General features: G+C 56.0%; 1 protein-coding gene across 3 annotated transcripts; it reads left to right on the forward strand.

Annotated features, from left to right (window-relative positions):
* The first annotated feature begins 324 nt into the window (after positions 1 to 324).
* Positions 325 to 13,983, forward strand: LDB1 (LIM domain binding 1). 3 transcript variants are annotated; one of them, XM_080823393.1, is made up of 11 exons: positions 325 to 373; positions 8,904 to 9,006; positions 9,129 to 9,173; positions 9,289 to 9,364; positions 9,494 to 9,596; positions 9,769 to 9,941; positions 10,420 to 10,542; positions 10,783 to 10,866; positions 10,960 to 11,083; positions 11,283 to 11,431; positions 12,129 to 13,983. In XM_080823393.1, exons 2-11 carry the CDS (start codon positions 8,987 to 8,989, stop codon positions 12,357 to 12,359), a joined length of 1,128 nt encoding a protein of 375 aa, XP_080679519.1. In that variant the 5' UTR covers positions 325 to 373; positions 8,904 to 8,986; the 3' UTR covers positions 12,360 to 13,983. The 3 variants fall into 3 exon arrangements, with proteins under 3 accessions (XP_080679519.1, XP_080679520.1, XP_080679518.1); XM_080823394.1 differs by lacking the exon at positions 325 to 373 and adding an exon at positions 548 to 736; XM_080823392.1 differs by lacking the exon at positions 325 to 373 and adding an exon at positions 572 to 736 and having other exon boundaries at positions 11,283 to 11,425.
* Positions 13,984 to 15,419: the final 1,436 nt, after the last annotated feature.

Here is a 15,419-nt window from a genome sequence, read left to right on the forward strand (position 1 = left end):
TCCCGGCTCCCGCTCCGGCTCAGCTACGCTCCCAACTCGGCGGCACCCGGAGGACGGACACCGAGTGCTAGGCTTCGCCTCTTCTTTCTCCCCCCGCCCTTCCCCTCTGGGGTCTCAGCCTCCGTCTCCTTTTTTAAAAGCTGCGTCACATGCATGCCGTTCCCTCAACGCTCCCGGCCCCTCGCCGCCCGCCCGCCGCGCAGCGCACGCACGTCGTCGCTCGCTGCGCGCTCGCCCGGGTCACTTTGACACGGCTCTCCCCTCCCACTAGCAGGCAATTAGCATATTAATAAAGCCCGGCCCAGCCCGGCTGGGGCTGGAGAGCGAGCGCGGACGACAGCGAGAGCGCGAGCGAACGCGGGAGGGAGAGGGGGTGAGCGGCGGCGGCGGCGTTGGCGGCGGGGAGGGCGGCGGGAGCGCACAGACACGCACACGCACACGCGCACACACGGACACACACTCCGGAGACGCACACCCGTGCGCACACACGCAGAGGCAGCTCGCCTTCCTGCCTGGCTTCCTTCCTGTCTGCTCCGCGCCTGACAGGCCCCTCGCTGCAGCCAGGGGCCGCCAGCACCGGGCCGAGGCCGGGCCGGGCCGGCGGCGAGGGCAGCGGGGCCGCGGGTGGCGGCGGCGGCTCATGCCCGGCCTGTCCCCGAGCGGGGCGGGCACCGTGACTCGGCTGGGCCCCCAGCGGCGGGCGATGTGAAGATGTCAGTGGGCTGTGCCTGTCCTGGTGAGTGGGGCGCGCGGCTGCCCGGCCCCTCCCTCCCAAGCCCTCCCGACAGATCCCTCACCCCTTGTTTGGCGAGAACTTGTGTGGGGAGCGTCGATGGCATGGCGGAGGTCGGGGCTATGAGGGGTATGCGGGGCCTTAGTCCGGGGGAGGGCTCTCAAATGCTGATACGTAGAAGCCCAGAGGCAGAGAAGGGGGTGCTAGGGGTAGTCAGTGTGTCCGTGGCGGGTGTGTGTGTGTGAGTGTGTGTGTGTGTGTGTGTGTGTATGTGTGTTTTGGTGGGGGACGCTAATTGAGGAGGGGCTTGGGGGGCTGAAATTCCCAGAATTCCAGGGTGTTAGCCAATCAGAAGTGAGTCTGGACTTTTGACCCCCCCTCAGGTCATCATAGAGTTGTGATTGGCTGGTTTGGGTTGCCCCCCCCATCCCTGCTGCCTATTCCCTCTTACTTTTCCTGTGATAACCCCCCTCCAGGCTGTTTCTGTGGACTGTGTTTGGGGGGAGGGATTGATTGGGGCCCATCTTGCCCCCCCTTCCAAATTTTCCTGCCTGTTGCCAGGCGAGGTTAGCCCTCCTGAGGGACAAGAGGTACCCTGGGGACGGGGGGGGCGGCGCAGATAATTGGGCCCTCGGGGTCTGGCATCTCCACCCTAGTGGGAGGGATAATATGGTGGCTCCAAGCAAGTTAGGAAATAGAGTGATTTGTGGGAGTCAAGTTCAGGGGGGCAGTACTTGACCCCAGAGTGAGAACTTGGAAGAGGACTCAGGCCCAGATCCCTGTCTCCCCAAAACACTTATCAGCTCTTGCTAGTGACAGCCTGGGTGTGAGTTTTTTCCTGGGGAGGGGGAAGGCTCTGCCTCATTGCCAGAAGGAAAGAGAGAGGCTGTGTCACTGGAGAGGTGGTCTTCAGAGGTCGGCAGAACATTGTTTATCCTCCTCCTCGGGACTCTGGGTTTTTGAATTATGTGCAGGAGCTCCTCTTGTCCCAGGCTGGAGTTAGCTTTCTTCTGAAAGTCAGGTGTCCCAGCATCTAGCCTGGTTTGGATCCTTGGCTTCTCCACAAGCCCTGTTCTCTGGGGAGCCCCATACTCCACAACTGAATCCCCACTACACACACACACACACACACACACACACACACACTCACAAACAAACATATACACCCAATCCCCAAGGGGAGCTGCCAGTGCTGAAGCTTCCTTGAAAATCATGTGACACAGGCCAAGCTGGGCTGGGCACACATTGAAAGTGCCTGCTGAGGCTGACGTTTAAGGGCCATGGGGGAGTCCTTAAGGGAGGGAGGACTAGTAGAGAGAACCTGAGGATCCTGGAATATCTGGGTGTGGGAACCCCTGGCTCCTGCTGCAGAGGGTGGGGGAGAGGAGGAAAGGGAAGAGCTCACCAAGCTGGAATTCTGCTGTGCCCTTCCTCCTCCTACCAGCTTGGTGTGCATGTTTATATGTGTATTTTCTTTATAATTGCCCTATGCTGGGTACCCATTCAGATCCATCCACACTGTGAGTCCTCCCCATGGCCTTCATCCTCCATCACCACACAGGAACTTAGCAGAAACTAAGGCTCTGAACAAGCTAGAGGGCTGAGTCTTAAATTTTGATTCATAGTTCCCACAAATAGTGGGTAGGAGGTGGGTATGGAAGGGTTGTCAGGCTAGAGGTAAATGAGAGGTTGGTCCTAAAGTTGAGGCAGGGTGTCTGGGTCCAGGAGGAGAAAGGATAAAGTTTCCCCTTCAGTTTCCCTGGGAGCAGCATGGGGATGGGAAGAGGACCCATGGCACAGGGGTGTGTGTGTGGTGGAGGACAGCTTCAGTCAGTGCCCCAAAAGACATGTTCCTTTTGTGTGTCTGGGTGACACTCCTGGCTGGAGGAAAGGGGAGCAAAAGATGGCTAAGACTGGGGAGTTTTTTTTCCTGACTGTGAAGAAGTCTTTTGGATTGATAGCACAGAGAGTGGATGGAGGTTAGACTTCAAGGAGAACCAAATGGGGAGGGGCCTTGGAGTGGCCTGGGGGTGGGAAATGTTGGGAGTTGGAGTAAGGGAGGGGACCAGGCTTGTTTGGTTGGATGGGAGCACATGGTTGAACACAAGGGCATCATGGCAGCATGTACAGTCCAGGCCCAGATACACCCCCCACACTTGAGCAGGCCTGGGGTGGGGGCCGAGGCGCCCTGGCAGGCCGCCTGCCTGCTGCCTGCCTGCCTGTCTGAGTCTCTCCTTTGTGCTCTGCTGTCTCCCGGCTCCTCCTCCTCCCCCAGCCCAGCAGAGACAGCACATGCCCCACACATGTGACTGAGGGAAGCCAGAGCACACGCAGACCCACACACATGCAAACGCGGAAGGAAACACCACAAGATACAGACATATACACCCCTACCCCCCCAGCTCCCATAATGCTTTTGGAGTAGGTAATAGCTTCTGAAGCTTTGGTCAGGAGCAGGGAGAACCTCTGCTAAGGGGCATCACCAGGGCAGGGCAGGTTGCTGAGAGAGCCTAGGCCTGTCTGGGGCAGCATGTGGCTCAGAAGGGTTAAGGCAGGGAGGAGTAGGGGGAGGGGAGGAGGCAGCAGTGGTGGCGGCTGGGAGCCAGGAGAGGAGGATGGCAGAGCGCCAGGCCAACGGGAGGCCGGGCACAGACAAAGGAAGGGGGGCAGGCACACTGGAGGCCTGGGTCAGGGAGCCCCAGGGGCCCGGGCAGGGGGCAGTGCTGGTACCTTATCCTGTGGGTTGGGACAGGCTGCTGCCCTTCAGAGTTCCAGCTCCAGGACGGGTGCTCTTCTTTCCTTCATCACCTTTGTCGTTCTTGGCTGCTCTGTGCTTTCTCCCCACTGCACCATCCCCTTCCCTGCACCACCAATTTTAGGGCCTTCTGACTTCGACTTGTTTCTTTAGCTGGACCTCTTTTGCTCCTGAACAAGTGGGGGAATTAAGTCAGAACTGAGAAAGGAGCAGACTTGCTAGAGAAGGGGAACCAGGAGCAGGGCCCCTTTTTGAGTGATGGGCCAGAGTCCTGATACTTCTTGGTATTTGGGGGCCTTTCTGAAATTTGAGGAGACAAACTGGGTGGGGGTTCTGAGCTCTAAACGGGGGACAGAAGCCAGAGCACACACCCATCCCTCTTCCTCATGTAGACAGTCATTTGGAACCTGGAGTGGCCATTCCTTGGAGGGGGAAGGGAGTAGGAATGGCTGCCGTGCCCCAGGGCTGGGCTTGTATGAGTGGGGCTAGAAGTCCAGGGTTCCAATTCAGGCCCTCCTGTCTCAACTATAATCTGCTCAAGTTAGCATCGTATTTGGCCCCGTATTCAGTAGGGATCTCTTGAGGTACTGCCTTATGAATGCACTTTGGGAAGTTTAAAGGCATTAAACAAATGACAGGAATTGTCCTGTCAGTAGGGGAGAAGTGTGGTCATCTCAGAGTGGGCTGTTTATTTGGGAGTCAGTGGAATATTTCAGTTCCTGGTGGTAGGCAGTATGTTGCAGGGTCTGGCTGAATGTCATAGATTTCAATATGTTTGTGAAAGCTGGAGCATATCCTATGGTCAGAACATGATGGAGAATGGTATGCAGGTTTCAGGGAGGGTGGTGTATGGGGTAAGTCCCTGGATAATAGACAGTCAGGTTGTGTATGTAATAGTCTGTCGCAGGTTTTGGGGGTATAATGCAGCTTAGGGTGTGTGTGTTGGGGTCAAAGGGCATGTGTCGCAGGTCCCAATGTGTACAGAAGTCAGGGCTGTCATAGACTATGTACGTGTGTGTGTCTTGGGTTTGGGTTTATTTGGTTTTTGAGGTATGTCGCAGGTTGAAGTCTGTATCAGGTTCTGATTTATGTGAAAGGAAGAGGTGTTATTCATTGTGGAGGGTGTTCAGGGAGCCAGGTGCAGTAGGACTGCAAGTCAGCCTTGGTGTCTGTCATGAGAAACCTTGCTGTGGGGCTGTGCGGGGCTGTGCGGGGCTGTGCGGGGCTGTGTGAGTGTGCTTGGGGTGGGGGGGCAGGGCAGGGAATAAGGATCAGAGACTCAAATTGCAAAGTGATAGGAGGTCTATATGGCTTCATCCCCTCCTGTGTGTGTGTGTGTGTGTGTGTGTGTTTCCTTTCTCCTTTTTCCTATCTGTCCAGGTAGTAGGGCCTGGACCACTATCCAAGTTTTAGAAACACCTCCTGTCTTGGGATTTCCCTGTTGCATTAGAAAGCAGGCCCTACTTCAGTAACCACATACCATTTTTCCCCCCTGGGATGAGGGTAGGACTCAGCAGCACACTAGGTCCTTTCTGGGGACTGCTGGGTGGGCAAATTGGCCTTCCCTAGCTGTGACAGTGCCTCTTTCCCTTGCACCCATGAGACTCTGGTGGTGGGGGTTAGGGAAGGGGGTTAGGAACTTAGCTGGGTTGGGGAGAGGGAGCTTGGAATGTCCCTCTCCCTCCAGTCACTGTTTACCCACTGAAGCAGAGTGTGTCTCTGTCAAAAATAACCCCCTGGAGGCTCCCCCCAGCTGCTCTGGGATTTCACCAGGGGCGGAAGCCCAGGGTGGCAGCTCTGGCCAGCCTTCCAACCTGAAAGATCACAGGGGGAGAGGAAGAGAGATTTGGGGGATGTTGGGGAGGTAGTTTGAAGATACTGGGAGTCTTCAGAGAGGAGAGCACCCTTTTCCATCCCTGCCAGTGGCTCTGGCTAGCCTGCTCACCCCGGAGCACCAGGCTTGGGGCTGGGGGTTGGGGGCATTTCAGTTCCTGGCCTCACACACCTCCCCTCTCCAGGTCTCTCCAGGCCCAATCTGTTCTGTCTCCATCTCTCCCTGTGTCTCTCTCGGTCTCTGTCTCTCTTTTGTTTTTCTCAGCAGTCCTCCCTGCCTGCCTCCGTCTCTCCCTCCCTCCCTCCCTCTCTCCCTCTTCCTCTTTCCTCGCAGGGAGGGGGCGGGGCCGGTGGGGGCAGCTCCACCCTCTGCCCGCCCTGGGGCCTCATTCTGAGAGAGGCTCGGAGATCCGAGAGCGAGCGGGGAGGGAGGGATAGAAAGGGAGAAAAGGAAGGGAGCCGGCGGGCGCTGCGTGTGTCTGTGCGTGTGCAAGTGTGAGTGAGTGTGAGTGCCGGGCCCTGCCTCTCCTGGTGCCCCGGTGGAGGGGCCTGCTGGCCTGGGGAGGGCGGGCGGGCTGCTTGGAGGCAGAGGCAGCGAGAGGCGGCGGCGGGGAGAGCCGAGGAGGAGGAGGAGGAGAGAGGAAAGAGCGGAGCAGCCATTGTTGAGGGAAACCTTGCAAACAAAGAAGGCTCCGGACTCCCCGCGGCCCCCCGCCCCCCAGGCCGGCCCCCTGGCCCCCAGCCCCCGGCCCAGTGGCCATTGTAACTTTCCCCCGGGGCTGTGGCCGCCGCGGGGCGGGCCAAGGCTGTGCGTGCGAGTCTTTGTGCGGCCGGCAGAGTGGAGCTCCCAGCCAGGCCTGCCTGTCCCACTCGGGACATGAGCGGCTGAAGTTGGCCCCCTCAGTCCTCACCCCTGCCAAGGCCCCTCTGGGCTTCCAGCCGCTCCCTGCACCTCTCCTGGCCCCCTCAGTTCTCCCAGGTAAGTCTGGGCACCCTGCAAGCCTGTTGGGAGTGGGTGGAAGATCCTGGGTCTGGCCCCGGCCTGCTATGCTAGCTGGGGGAGAGGTGCCCCAGCTCATAGAGGCCAGGGCTCTCAGGCCTACTGACCTGTGGTCAGCCCCCAAAGGGAGGGGGCCTGCCCTTAGGTCAGGCTGGTTACCATGGAAATGCCCAGCTGGAGGTGCCCCCCTCAGGCCCAGGATGCAGCTTCCATCCTGAGAAAACTTTACTAGTTCTGGGCCTACCTCTCTTCTTCCTCCTCCTAAGGGCTCCCAGATTGCTAGACGTTGTGTGTGTGTGGGGGGGGGGGGGGCAAGTCTGACTCCAAGGCTGATGACACATCCCCTTCACCCCCACCCCCTCTTTGCTCCCTCTACCCCTGCTGCTGGGGACAGGCAGCAACAGGGACAGATGGTCTGGGTGATGTTCCCTCCCCTTCTCTTCTCACTCCCAAGCCCTTGTGCTGGGGCTACTGGGAGTTGCTATGGCTCTGAGGAGGTGCTGAGTTTGTTTGTGTCCATTCACTGGAGGTATAAATAGAGGCCTCAAAGCTTTGGGCTTTAGCTCTTAGAACTGGTACCCAGCCCCAGGCAATGTCTGCCAGGTCTCTGGTGAGAGAAATTGAAGCTCTGAAACTTTTTTCAGAATTAGAGAGGAACCCAGGTGTGCTGCCTATCTTCTGAGGGTCTTGAGCTGACACAATCAAGTAGCCCTGAAACTGTGGGGCAGAGGCAGTGATGCTTTTGGGGAAAGGATGGCCTAGGAAGGGGGCAAGGACTAGATCTTATAATCTAGACTCTTGGGTTCATTGGCCAGACCTGGCCTTTCGTAGTCTCTGGGAGCTGGGGGTTCTTACATGGCCTTAGTCTACCCATCTACAGAGTGGGGAGACTGGGGACTGGTGGGGGAGTCAGCGGGGAGGACTGTCTCTTTCTTAAGGATACAGACTCCTCATTCAGTCCAGACGGGCATGTGAAGGCTGTGTGCTGGGAGCATGTGGATTGGCCTGTGAGAGATCATGCACTGGGCAAGGGCCTGTTGCAGGAGCCCTGGTCCTGCCTGGGGCTGCTGGGTTCCAGCTCTTGGTAGGCATGTCAGGGCGAGCTGAGGGTGGAAGCCTGCTAGGCAGGATGAGGCACACGCATGTGCAGGCACACACAGGCTCTAAGTCTTGGCACCTTCAGGAACTGTGTAGTATAGGCCCCTTTGGGACCCTCCTTTTGCCCATATTGTGAGGAGGGGGCCCTGGAGAGGTAATTAAATGATGCATGTTGGCACAGGGTCTTCTTTTGTCTGTTCCCCTAAGGAACAAAATAGATTTTGCATCTAATTTGGGGAGAGGGGTTAGATACAGCCAATATGGTCACCCTTCCAAACGTAATCAAGTTCTAGGGATGCCAGGAAGCACCTAGGGGCCAGGACCTTCCTAGCTGTGCCTCAGTTTCCCCTCCTATCTGGTAGAGAGGGGGAAGATAGGATTGCAGGGGTGCCTGGTTCATATCCAACTATGAATGTAAGATTTCCAGGAAATAGTACACCAGGAATAGTGTGCTGCTCATTGAGGTAGATAGGGGACACGTGTGCCCATGCATAGAGAACATAAGCAGAGACCTCTGTCTAGTTACCAGTTGCCTCCTAGACGGAGCCCCCGGGAGCCTAGGTTCCTTCCCAGGCCTAGGTTTGTAAGTAGAGTGGAATCCATTGGAGGCCTGTCTGTCTCCTTTTCTCTACTGCAAGTCTCAGACATGAAAGGAGGTTGAGGCTTTGGGTTTCTGGTTTGGAGACAATACTAGACCCACGGTGGGTGTGGGGGAGGGGGCTAGGCTGATAAGGGAGTGGCCGTTGGTGGAGGAGGCAGAAGGCCCAACTGGTTATCTGGCGGGAGGCACCCAGCAGGCACCCACTCCCCTTTATCTTTCTATCCCCTGCCCTCCTGAGACCCTGGGGTGGGGAGGAGGGGCAGGGAGTTGGCAAATTTCTCACACACACACACACACACACACACACACACACACACACCTCATATCCCCTCCCCCAGCTTGGTCTCTAGAGGGCAATAGAGGGGTGGAAATACGACAGGATATGGGAATCAGATCTAGGCCCAAGTCTTAGCTCTGCCACAGTTACTAGCTCTGTGATTTTGGCAAGACCCCTTGAGCTTCCTGTTGCCTCATCTGTAAAATGGGGATTTTTGTAGTTGACCCTGCTACCTCACAAGGTGGTTGTGATGATTGAACAATATAATATAGCTGAAAAGGGGATTTATCAAAATTAGATTCTAATGTTTGGATATTCATTTATTTTATGGTTATCGACATTTCTTCCCAGTTTCAATTTTGTTATCCAGGGCTCAGCCACATGAAGAAATATGGTCTTGGGTATTAGGGCTGAGGACTTCTAGTTTCATGATAAAACAAAATTGAAGCTAGATTTAGAAGCAGAGGTAGGTGTTCCTTTGGGTCATCCCCATCCCCAGTCCACCCACTCCAGGGGCTCTGGAAGACTAGTCCCTGTCCGCACAATCTAGAAGACTTCCAGGAAAGATCTGGGACTCAGGGGACCCTTTCTTCCTTTGCCTTCTAGGTTGTTCCTCAAAGTCGTTCAAGCTGTACTCACCGAAGGAGCCCCCGAACGGCAACGCCTTCCCCCCCTTTCATCCCGGCACCATGCTAGATCGGGATGTGGGGTGAGTCTTATCGACTTCCCATCTCTTCTTTAGATGGGATCCTGCCTGAAAGGGGGAGGGAGTGACACTCCCCAATAATTCCTGTCTTCCACTCCATTCTCATAGCCTCTTCCCTTACACAGCCCAACTCCCATGTACCCGCCTACATACCTGGAGCCTGGGATTGGGTAAGTGGAGTCCAGCAAGGAGGGAGGTGCTTTCCATTATATGGCTGAAGGCAGAAGTGGGGGGTGGGGTGGGAATGCTCTTTTCCTACTAACCTCCCTTCTTCACTTCCCCCAGGAGGCATACACCATATGGCAACCAAACTGACTACAGAATATTTGAGCTTAACAAACGGCTTCAAAACTGGACAGAGGTATGACCAGGGGAAGAGGGCTGGGAGGAGGAGGACCATCTGGGAACCCCTGTGGGTTGTCTTCTAACACACACACACACACACACACACACACACAAACATACAAACATCCTGCCCTGTGCTCCTTAGGAGTGTGACAATCTCTGGTGGGATGCTTTCACAACTGAGTTCTTTGAGGATGATGCCATGTTAACCATCACTTTCTGCCTGGAGGATGGACCAAAGAGATATAGTGAGTGGCCTCTGGGGGTCCTGCTGGTTCTGCTGTGAGAGTAATACCTCCTGTGTCCATCTAAGGACTGGGAGTAGGTATTTGTCTCTGGGGATCTGTTTTGGCAATGATGGCATCTGCCTGACCCCTTTGGAAGTCCTTCTGTTCTATTGAGTTTGTCCCATCTCTACAGCCATTGGCCGGACCTTGATCCCACGCTACTTCCGCAGCATCTTTGAAGGGGGTGCTACGGAGCTGTACTATGTGCTTAAGCATCCCAAGGAGGCATTCCACAGCAACTTTGTGTCCCTCGACTGTGACCAAGGCAGCATGGTGACCCAGCACGGCAAACCCATGTTCACCCAGGTCAGCAGCCCAGCTGGATGTGGAACACTGAAGCACTTGGGTTTGATTCCCCTCCTTTCTCCCAAAATATGCTCAGCTGTTCCCCAGGGAGGCAGAACGGGAAGTGCCAAGACGAGAAGGGAGGGTAGGCATGCACAGCACCCATCAGGCATTTACCGAGTTTGCACGTAACGGTTTTCTGGGCCGCAGCGGTGCACCGGTGAAAGAGAGCCTGCCCTCATTGAGCTTATAGCAGATGAGTGTATCACTAGCTACTTGGGAGGAGGATAAGGGTCTATTCAGCATTGCTGCTGTGCGTGTGTATGTGGGGGGAGGGGGTTGACAGGTGTGTGAGCGTGTGGTCTTGGTTAGTTATGCGCCCAGATTCAGGGGCAGGTGGCAGAAGTGTATTCAGTGGGAGGGTTATGAGCAAACGGGAGAACAGGTGCACTTTCAGGTATGTGGGGAGGGGGCAGGGACGTGACAAGCTTGTCTCCAGGTGTGTGTGGAGGGCCGGTTGTACCTAGAGTTCATGTTTGACGACATGATGCGGATAAAGACGTGGCACTTCAGCATCCGGCAGCACCGAGAGCTCATCCCCCGCAGCATCCTTGCCATGCATGTGAGTCGTAGGCAGCACCCAGGCTGCCAGGGTTGAGGGCAGGCACTGGGAAGGGTGGCTGGAATAGGGTCTGGCGTTTTGTGACCGTGACCTCAGACAGAGGGTTAGAGTATCTCCGTCTGAAGAATGGGTTTCATAGCAGCTCCTCTTCTCCCTCAGGAGCATCACAATGCTCAGGTGATAGGTCAGATGAGCAGGTGCAGCCCAGGTGCTAGTGTTCTCTTCCTCCTCCTCACCTAGGCCCAGGACCCCCAGATGCTGGATCAGCTCTCCAAAAATATCACCCGGTGTGGGCTGTCCAATTCCACTCTCAACTACCTCCGAGTGAGTCCTTGATTGCACAGTTTCTGCCCATCCCACTGGGTGTCCGCTCCGGTCAGCTCTCCCCTGACAAGCCACCTTGTGGTCTCCCCTCAGCTCTGTGTGATACTCGAGCCCATGCAGGAGCTCATGTCCCGCCACAAGACCTACAGCCTCAGCCCCCGTGATTGCCTCAAGACCTGCCTTTTCCAGAAGTGGCAGCGCATGGTAGCACCCCCCGGTAAGTGCCTTCCACCTGCCCCTGCTCTTACCAGGACCCAGTGGCACTCCCCGGCCCTGGTTCCGTCCCCTCACAAAGCCCCTTCCTCACTCCTGGGTCTGCGAGATTGGGATCCGGGTAGGCTCAGGCTCTTTAGGAACCAGAATGAGGCAAGGGACTGGAGGTCTTTCCCCTCCTAAATCTCCTTTCCCTGGCACAGCGGAGCCCGCACGGCAGCAGCCCAGCAAGCGGCGGAAACGAAAGATGTCAGGGGGCAGCACCATGAGCTCGGGGGGCGGCAACACCAACAACAGCAACAGCAAGAAGAAAAGCCCAGCCAGCACCTTCGCCCTCTCCAGCCAGGTACCTGTAAGCATCTCGGCTTTCTTCTCTCTTCTGGGCTGCCCTACTGCTGACCCCTAACCCTTGACCCTGCCCCAGCCTGAGCTCACTAGCAGGCATAGAAGCAAAGACAGTTTTTCCTGGTGTACTCGGCCAGCATGGGCTGGCTCCTGTCACTGATGAGAGTCCTTGTCAGTCCCATGGCATGGTTGTGGTCACAGACTCAGAACATAGGACATGAAGGGACAGAGACAGCCGTGAGAACATGGATGTTCAGGAGAGACAGCTTGGAGGCACACATATCATTAGAGAGACACACACTGACAGAGGGACACACGAATTTGAACGTGTGCACATCTAGAATATGCACATATGCACATGCACACACTTTCCCCATTGGTGTTTTGCTATCTGCTTCCTCTGTCTTACATGTGGACGAAGTTTAGGAGCCCTCTGAAGTTTGGGGGAGATGAACTAGGGAGCAAGGGGAGTAGATTGACTTCTCCTAGAACCTAGTGTTTGTGGGTTAAAGGCTGTGACGCTCTGCAGTCCTTCATTGGGAAGGATTCCAGGGACTGAGGGTGTCAGAGGAGTTGGGGTTTTAAATTGGGGTGAGAAGGGCTTGGGGGTATTGAGTTTCCTGGGTGGGTATTGGGGCTCTCTGCTGCCCTGGGCCGGGCGAGCCCCTGCCCCGATTATGTTTGGGGACCTCCGCCACTCTCAGGATGTGATGGTGGTGGGGGAGCCCACCCTGATGGGCGGGGAGTTCGGGGACGAGGACGAGAGGCTCATCACCCGGCTGGAGAACACCCAGTTTGACGCGGCCAACGGCATTGACGACGAGGACAGCTTTAACAACTCCCCCGCCCTGGGCGCCAACAGCCCCTGGAACAGCAAGCCTCCATCCAGCCAAGAAAGCAAATCGGAGAACCCCACGTCACAGGCCTCCCAGTAAAGGCCTTGCCATGGCCACCCAGTGCTCTGCCTGCCTGCCCCACCCCTCGCAGCCCCAGGGAGCAGAAGACAGAATGAAGAGACTGAGCATCTAAAATGGGCAGCCTCCATCCACCCACTTCAGGGAGGAACTGGACTCGCTGGGGGCAGGTGCCAAGATTTGCCCCCCAGTGGCCCTGGGCTGGGCCTGGCCTCTGCAGAGCCTTTTGGGGGAAGGGGTTACTCATCTGGATGCCTGCGTGGACCCTGGGCCTCTCAGAAATGTCCTGACCATCCCCCAGGGCATTTGCCTCCATCTTCACCCCAGGTTCTGGGTTCCCCATCCTCCTGATCCCACCCCCTTCAAGCCTGGGGTTGTTTATCCCACAACCCTTAGGGACTTAAAGTTATGGGGCTTGGTTGAGTGCCCCTTTCCTAAGCCTTCCCCTAGGTGGCTGGTAGTAGAGGGCTGAAGCTCTGGCTCCTCCCTGCAGCCACCTATCCCAGCTCCCAAGTTTTTTAAAAAATAATATTATTAAAAATGTAAGTTTAAAAAAAAATCACTCATGTACCCCCTCTTTCCCTTATTAAAAAGTCCAGCTACCTCCCTACTCCTGGCAGATGTGGGGCTTGGGGCCCAGGCGGAGGTGAGTGTGGGGGTGGAGGTGTGCATTGCCATTTTTTACAGTTGGAGAGCTTCAGACCAAGGACATACTTTGCCATCTCTCTTCCCTTTCCTCTGGGGTGACTGGAGTTGGGGAAGGCATGCCTTGGGGTAGGAGGCCATTGATGGCCTCATCTTTGTGACAACCCCCTGCTGTTGTCTCCGTCTCCCCATCCTCCAGGACTCTGGCCTGCTGTCCTAGTGCTTGTGACTCCCACTGTTCCATCCCCACCCCCCTCCCCCATGGTGTGTATGTTCTTACAAGTCCCCCACTAGAGCAGCCGTCTTGGATGGGGGGAAGGGAGGCACCCTCCCTTAGGAAGTGTGGAGGGAAGGGAGCGCTGTGTTTGTTGCTGTTTTTTGTTTTGTCTCAGTTGGGCAGGCATGGGATGGGGGCGGGGGGCTCATCCACTCTCTCCAGTACTCTCTTCCCCCCAGCTCCTCAGACTGTGTATTTAGTCCTCCCCTGTCCTCCACCGAGGGGAAGGAGCCACAGAGGGTGTCCCAGCCCTAAGCCCACCTGGGAGCAATAGACCTCTATTCCCCAGCCGAAGTAAAGGGTCTTCATCTCCAATATCGCTTCCATCCCCTTCTTCGTAGAAGGGAGGGGGGAAGCAGCCAGGATCCTCAGCTCTGTTTCACAGTTGGACACTCGGAGGCTCTGGGCCCAGGGTGAGGCCAGGAGTAGGGTCCCATGGGTCTGGGCCCTGCTCTGTGGCTTCGCTGCCTTTTCCTGTGGCCAGTTCCAGAAGTGTTAGCACCATCTCTCCCCCCTACTCTTCCTTCTGGATTCTGGGGTCCCCCGCACCCAGTTTCCTTCACTCCAGCTGCCACTGTTGAGCGGGTATTGTGTCAGGAGCTGAGGGAAGGGGTGGGGAAGATGGATGTCCCACCTCAAATGTAATGCCTTTTTTTTTTTTTTTTTTTTTTGGGCCATTTGAGTCATGTATGGTACCGATCAATAAAGAGACTTTTTGGTTTGAGAGTGTTGTCTTGGTCATTGATGCCTAAAAATTCTGTCCCAAGCAGTCTTTTCCCCCACCCCCGCTCCTCACTCTTCTGCCCTTGCTCCTCCTGTCCCAGACTGGCCCTTGTCTTCCTCAAAAGTTGACTTCCTTGTCCCCTGGGACAATTGTTCCTCACCCCCAACTGCCATGGGGCTGCCAGACCAGTGGCCTTCCTGAGGCAGGTTTCCTGGGATGGAAGGCCCTGGATCAGACTTTTGGGGGAGGGGGTCAGGGCCGGGGTCCTTGCCTAGGCTTGGGTTGGAGGAGCTTTGGGTGGTTAGAATGACTGGGAGACTTGGTCCTGTTTTTGTCAGTGAGATTCCTGTCCCTACCCAGCCTCCAGCTTGCCAGCCCAGCTGAGCTCCCTGAGCTGGTGTCCCCTGGTGTTAGGTCCTGGATGAGGAAGTATGAGAGTAGCTGGGTTTGCCTGCTGACTTCGGGTGGGGACACGGAGGAGGGTGCCTAAGTGCAATTGCTAGGGGCAGCCAGAAGCTCCTTGGGTAGAAGGAAGAATAGCCTGCTTTTTAGACTCCTTTCCAGGTGGTTACTCCTCCCAAGTCGTCTTCTCTCTAACCATTAAAGAAGATCGGCAAGACAGGGAGACCCTGCTGTCAGCTGGGGGGTGGGATCTTAGCACCCACCAATTCCACTGCCCAGGCTCTTCATCCCAAGCAGGGGAATCCAGCCTCTCGGACTATTCTCCTACTAAAGTCTATGGATTTGAAGTAGCCTCAAAGACCTATACCTCTACTCTCACCTCCCCAGCGGGCAGGAAGAAACCAGAGGAAAGGACTGACTACATGACCCTTCTCACCCCTTCTCCAATCCACACAATTAACTTGGCCCCTCCTGCTGCCAACCCAGCTCCTCACTGCCCATTGCCTCAGGACCCCAACGCCTGCATTCGTGCACATGCCACTTCATTCCTCTGCAGGCCTGACTTGATGGACATTTACCAGCCAGATCACCCTGGGAGTGGTAGCGAACACCTACCAGCAGTGTGATCGCGTTTGGAACTATGTGTGTGTATAGCCGGCTTTCTTGCCGGAGTGCGTGCCGGTGTATGTATGTGGCCACCGGGCTGGGAGAGGGCTTGGATATGGGTATGTAATGGAACACTGCATGTGTGACTGTATGTAGGCTTATCTATGTATTTGTTTATGGGACTTGTCTTGGTGGATTTATTTGTTCATTGAGCCCTCTCTAGGTGCCAGGCCTAACTCTAAGTGGTAGAGATAGGGTGCTGAACAAAGCAGAGAAGGCCTGACTGCTGGGTGTGAATGGGGGGCTACAAGTACGTAAATGAGGGCATGTTGTCAAATGCATGGCTTCGCAGTATTGTGTTGTGTTATGGGGCTGCCGTGCCAGCAAGTGTGTGACAAAGTTGCAGGTTCATATCTGTGTCTCTGTG

This window comes from Martes martes, assembly GCF_963455335.1.
Source record: "Martes martes genome assembly, chromosome: 14".
In the NCBI taxonomy this organism is placed as follows: Eukaryota; Metazoa; Chordata; class Mammalia; order Carnivora; family Mustelidae; genus Martes; species Martes martes.

What these genes read in the sequence shown, in the direction of transcription:
- LDB1 (XM_080823394.1), top strand. Translation starts at nt 712, where the DNA reads ATGTCAGTGGGCTGTGCCTGTCCTG. An exon ending in AGTGGGCTGTGCCTGTCCTG is followed by an intron (nt 737 to 8,903) that starts GTGAGTGGGGCG and finishes TTTGCCTTCTAG; the next exon opens with GTTGTTCCTCAAAGTCGTTC. An exon ending in GCAAACCCATGTTCACCCAG is followed by an intron (nt 9,942 to 10,419) that starts GTCAGCAGCCCA and finishes GCTTGTCTCCAG; the next exon opens with GTGTGTGTGGAGGGCCGGTT.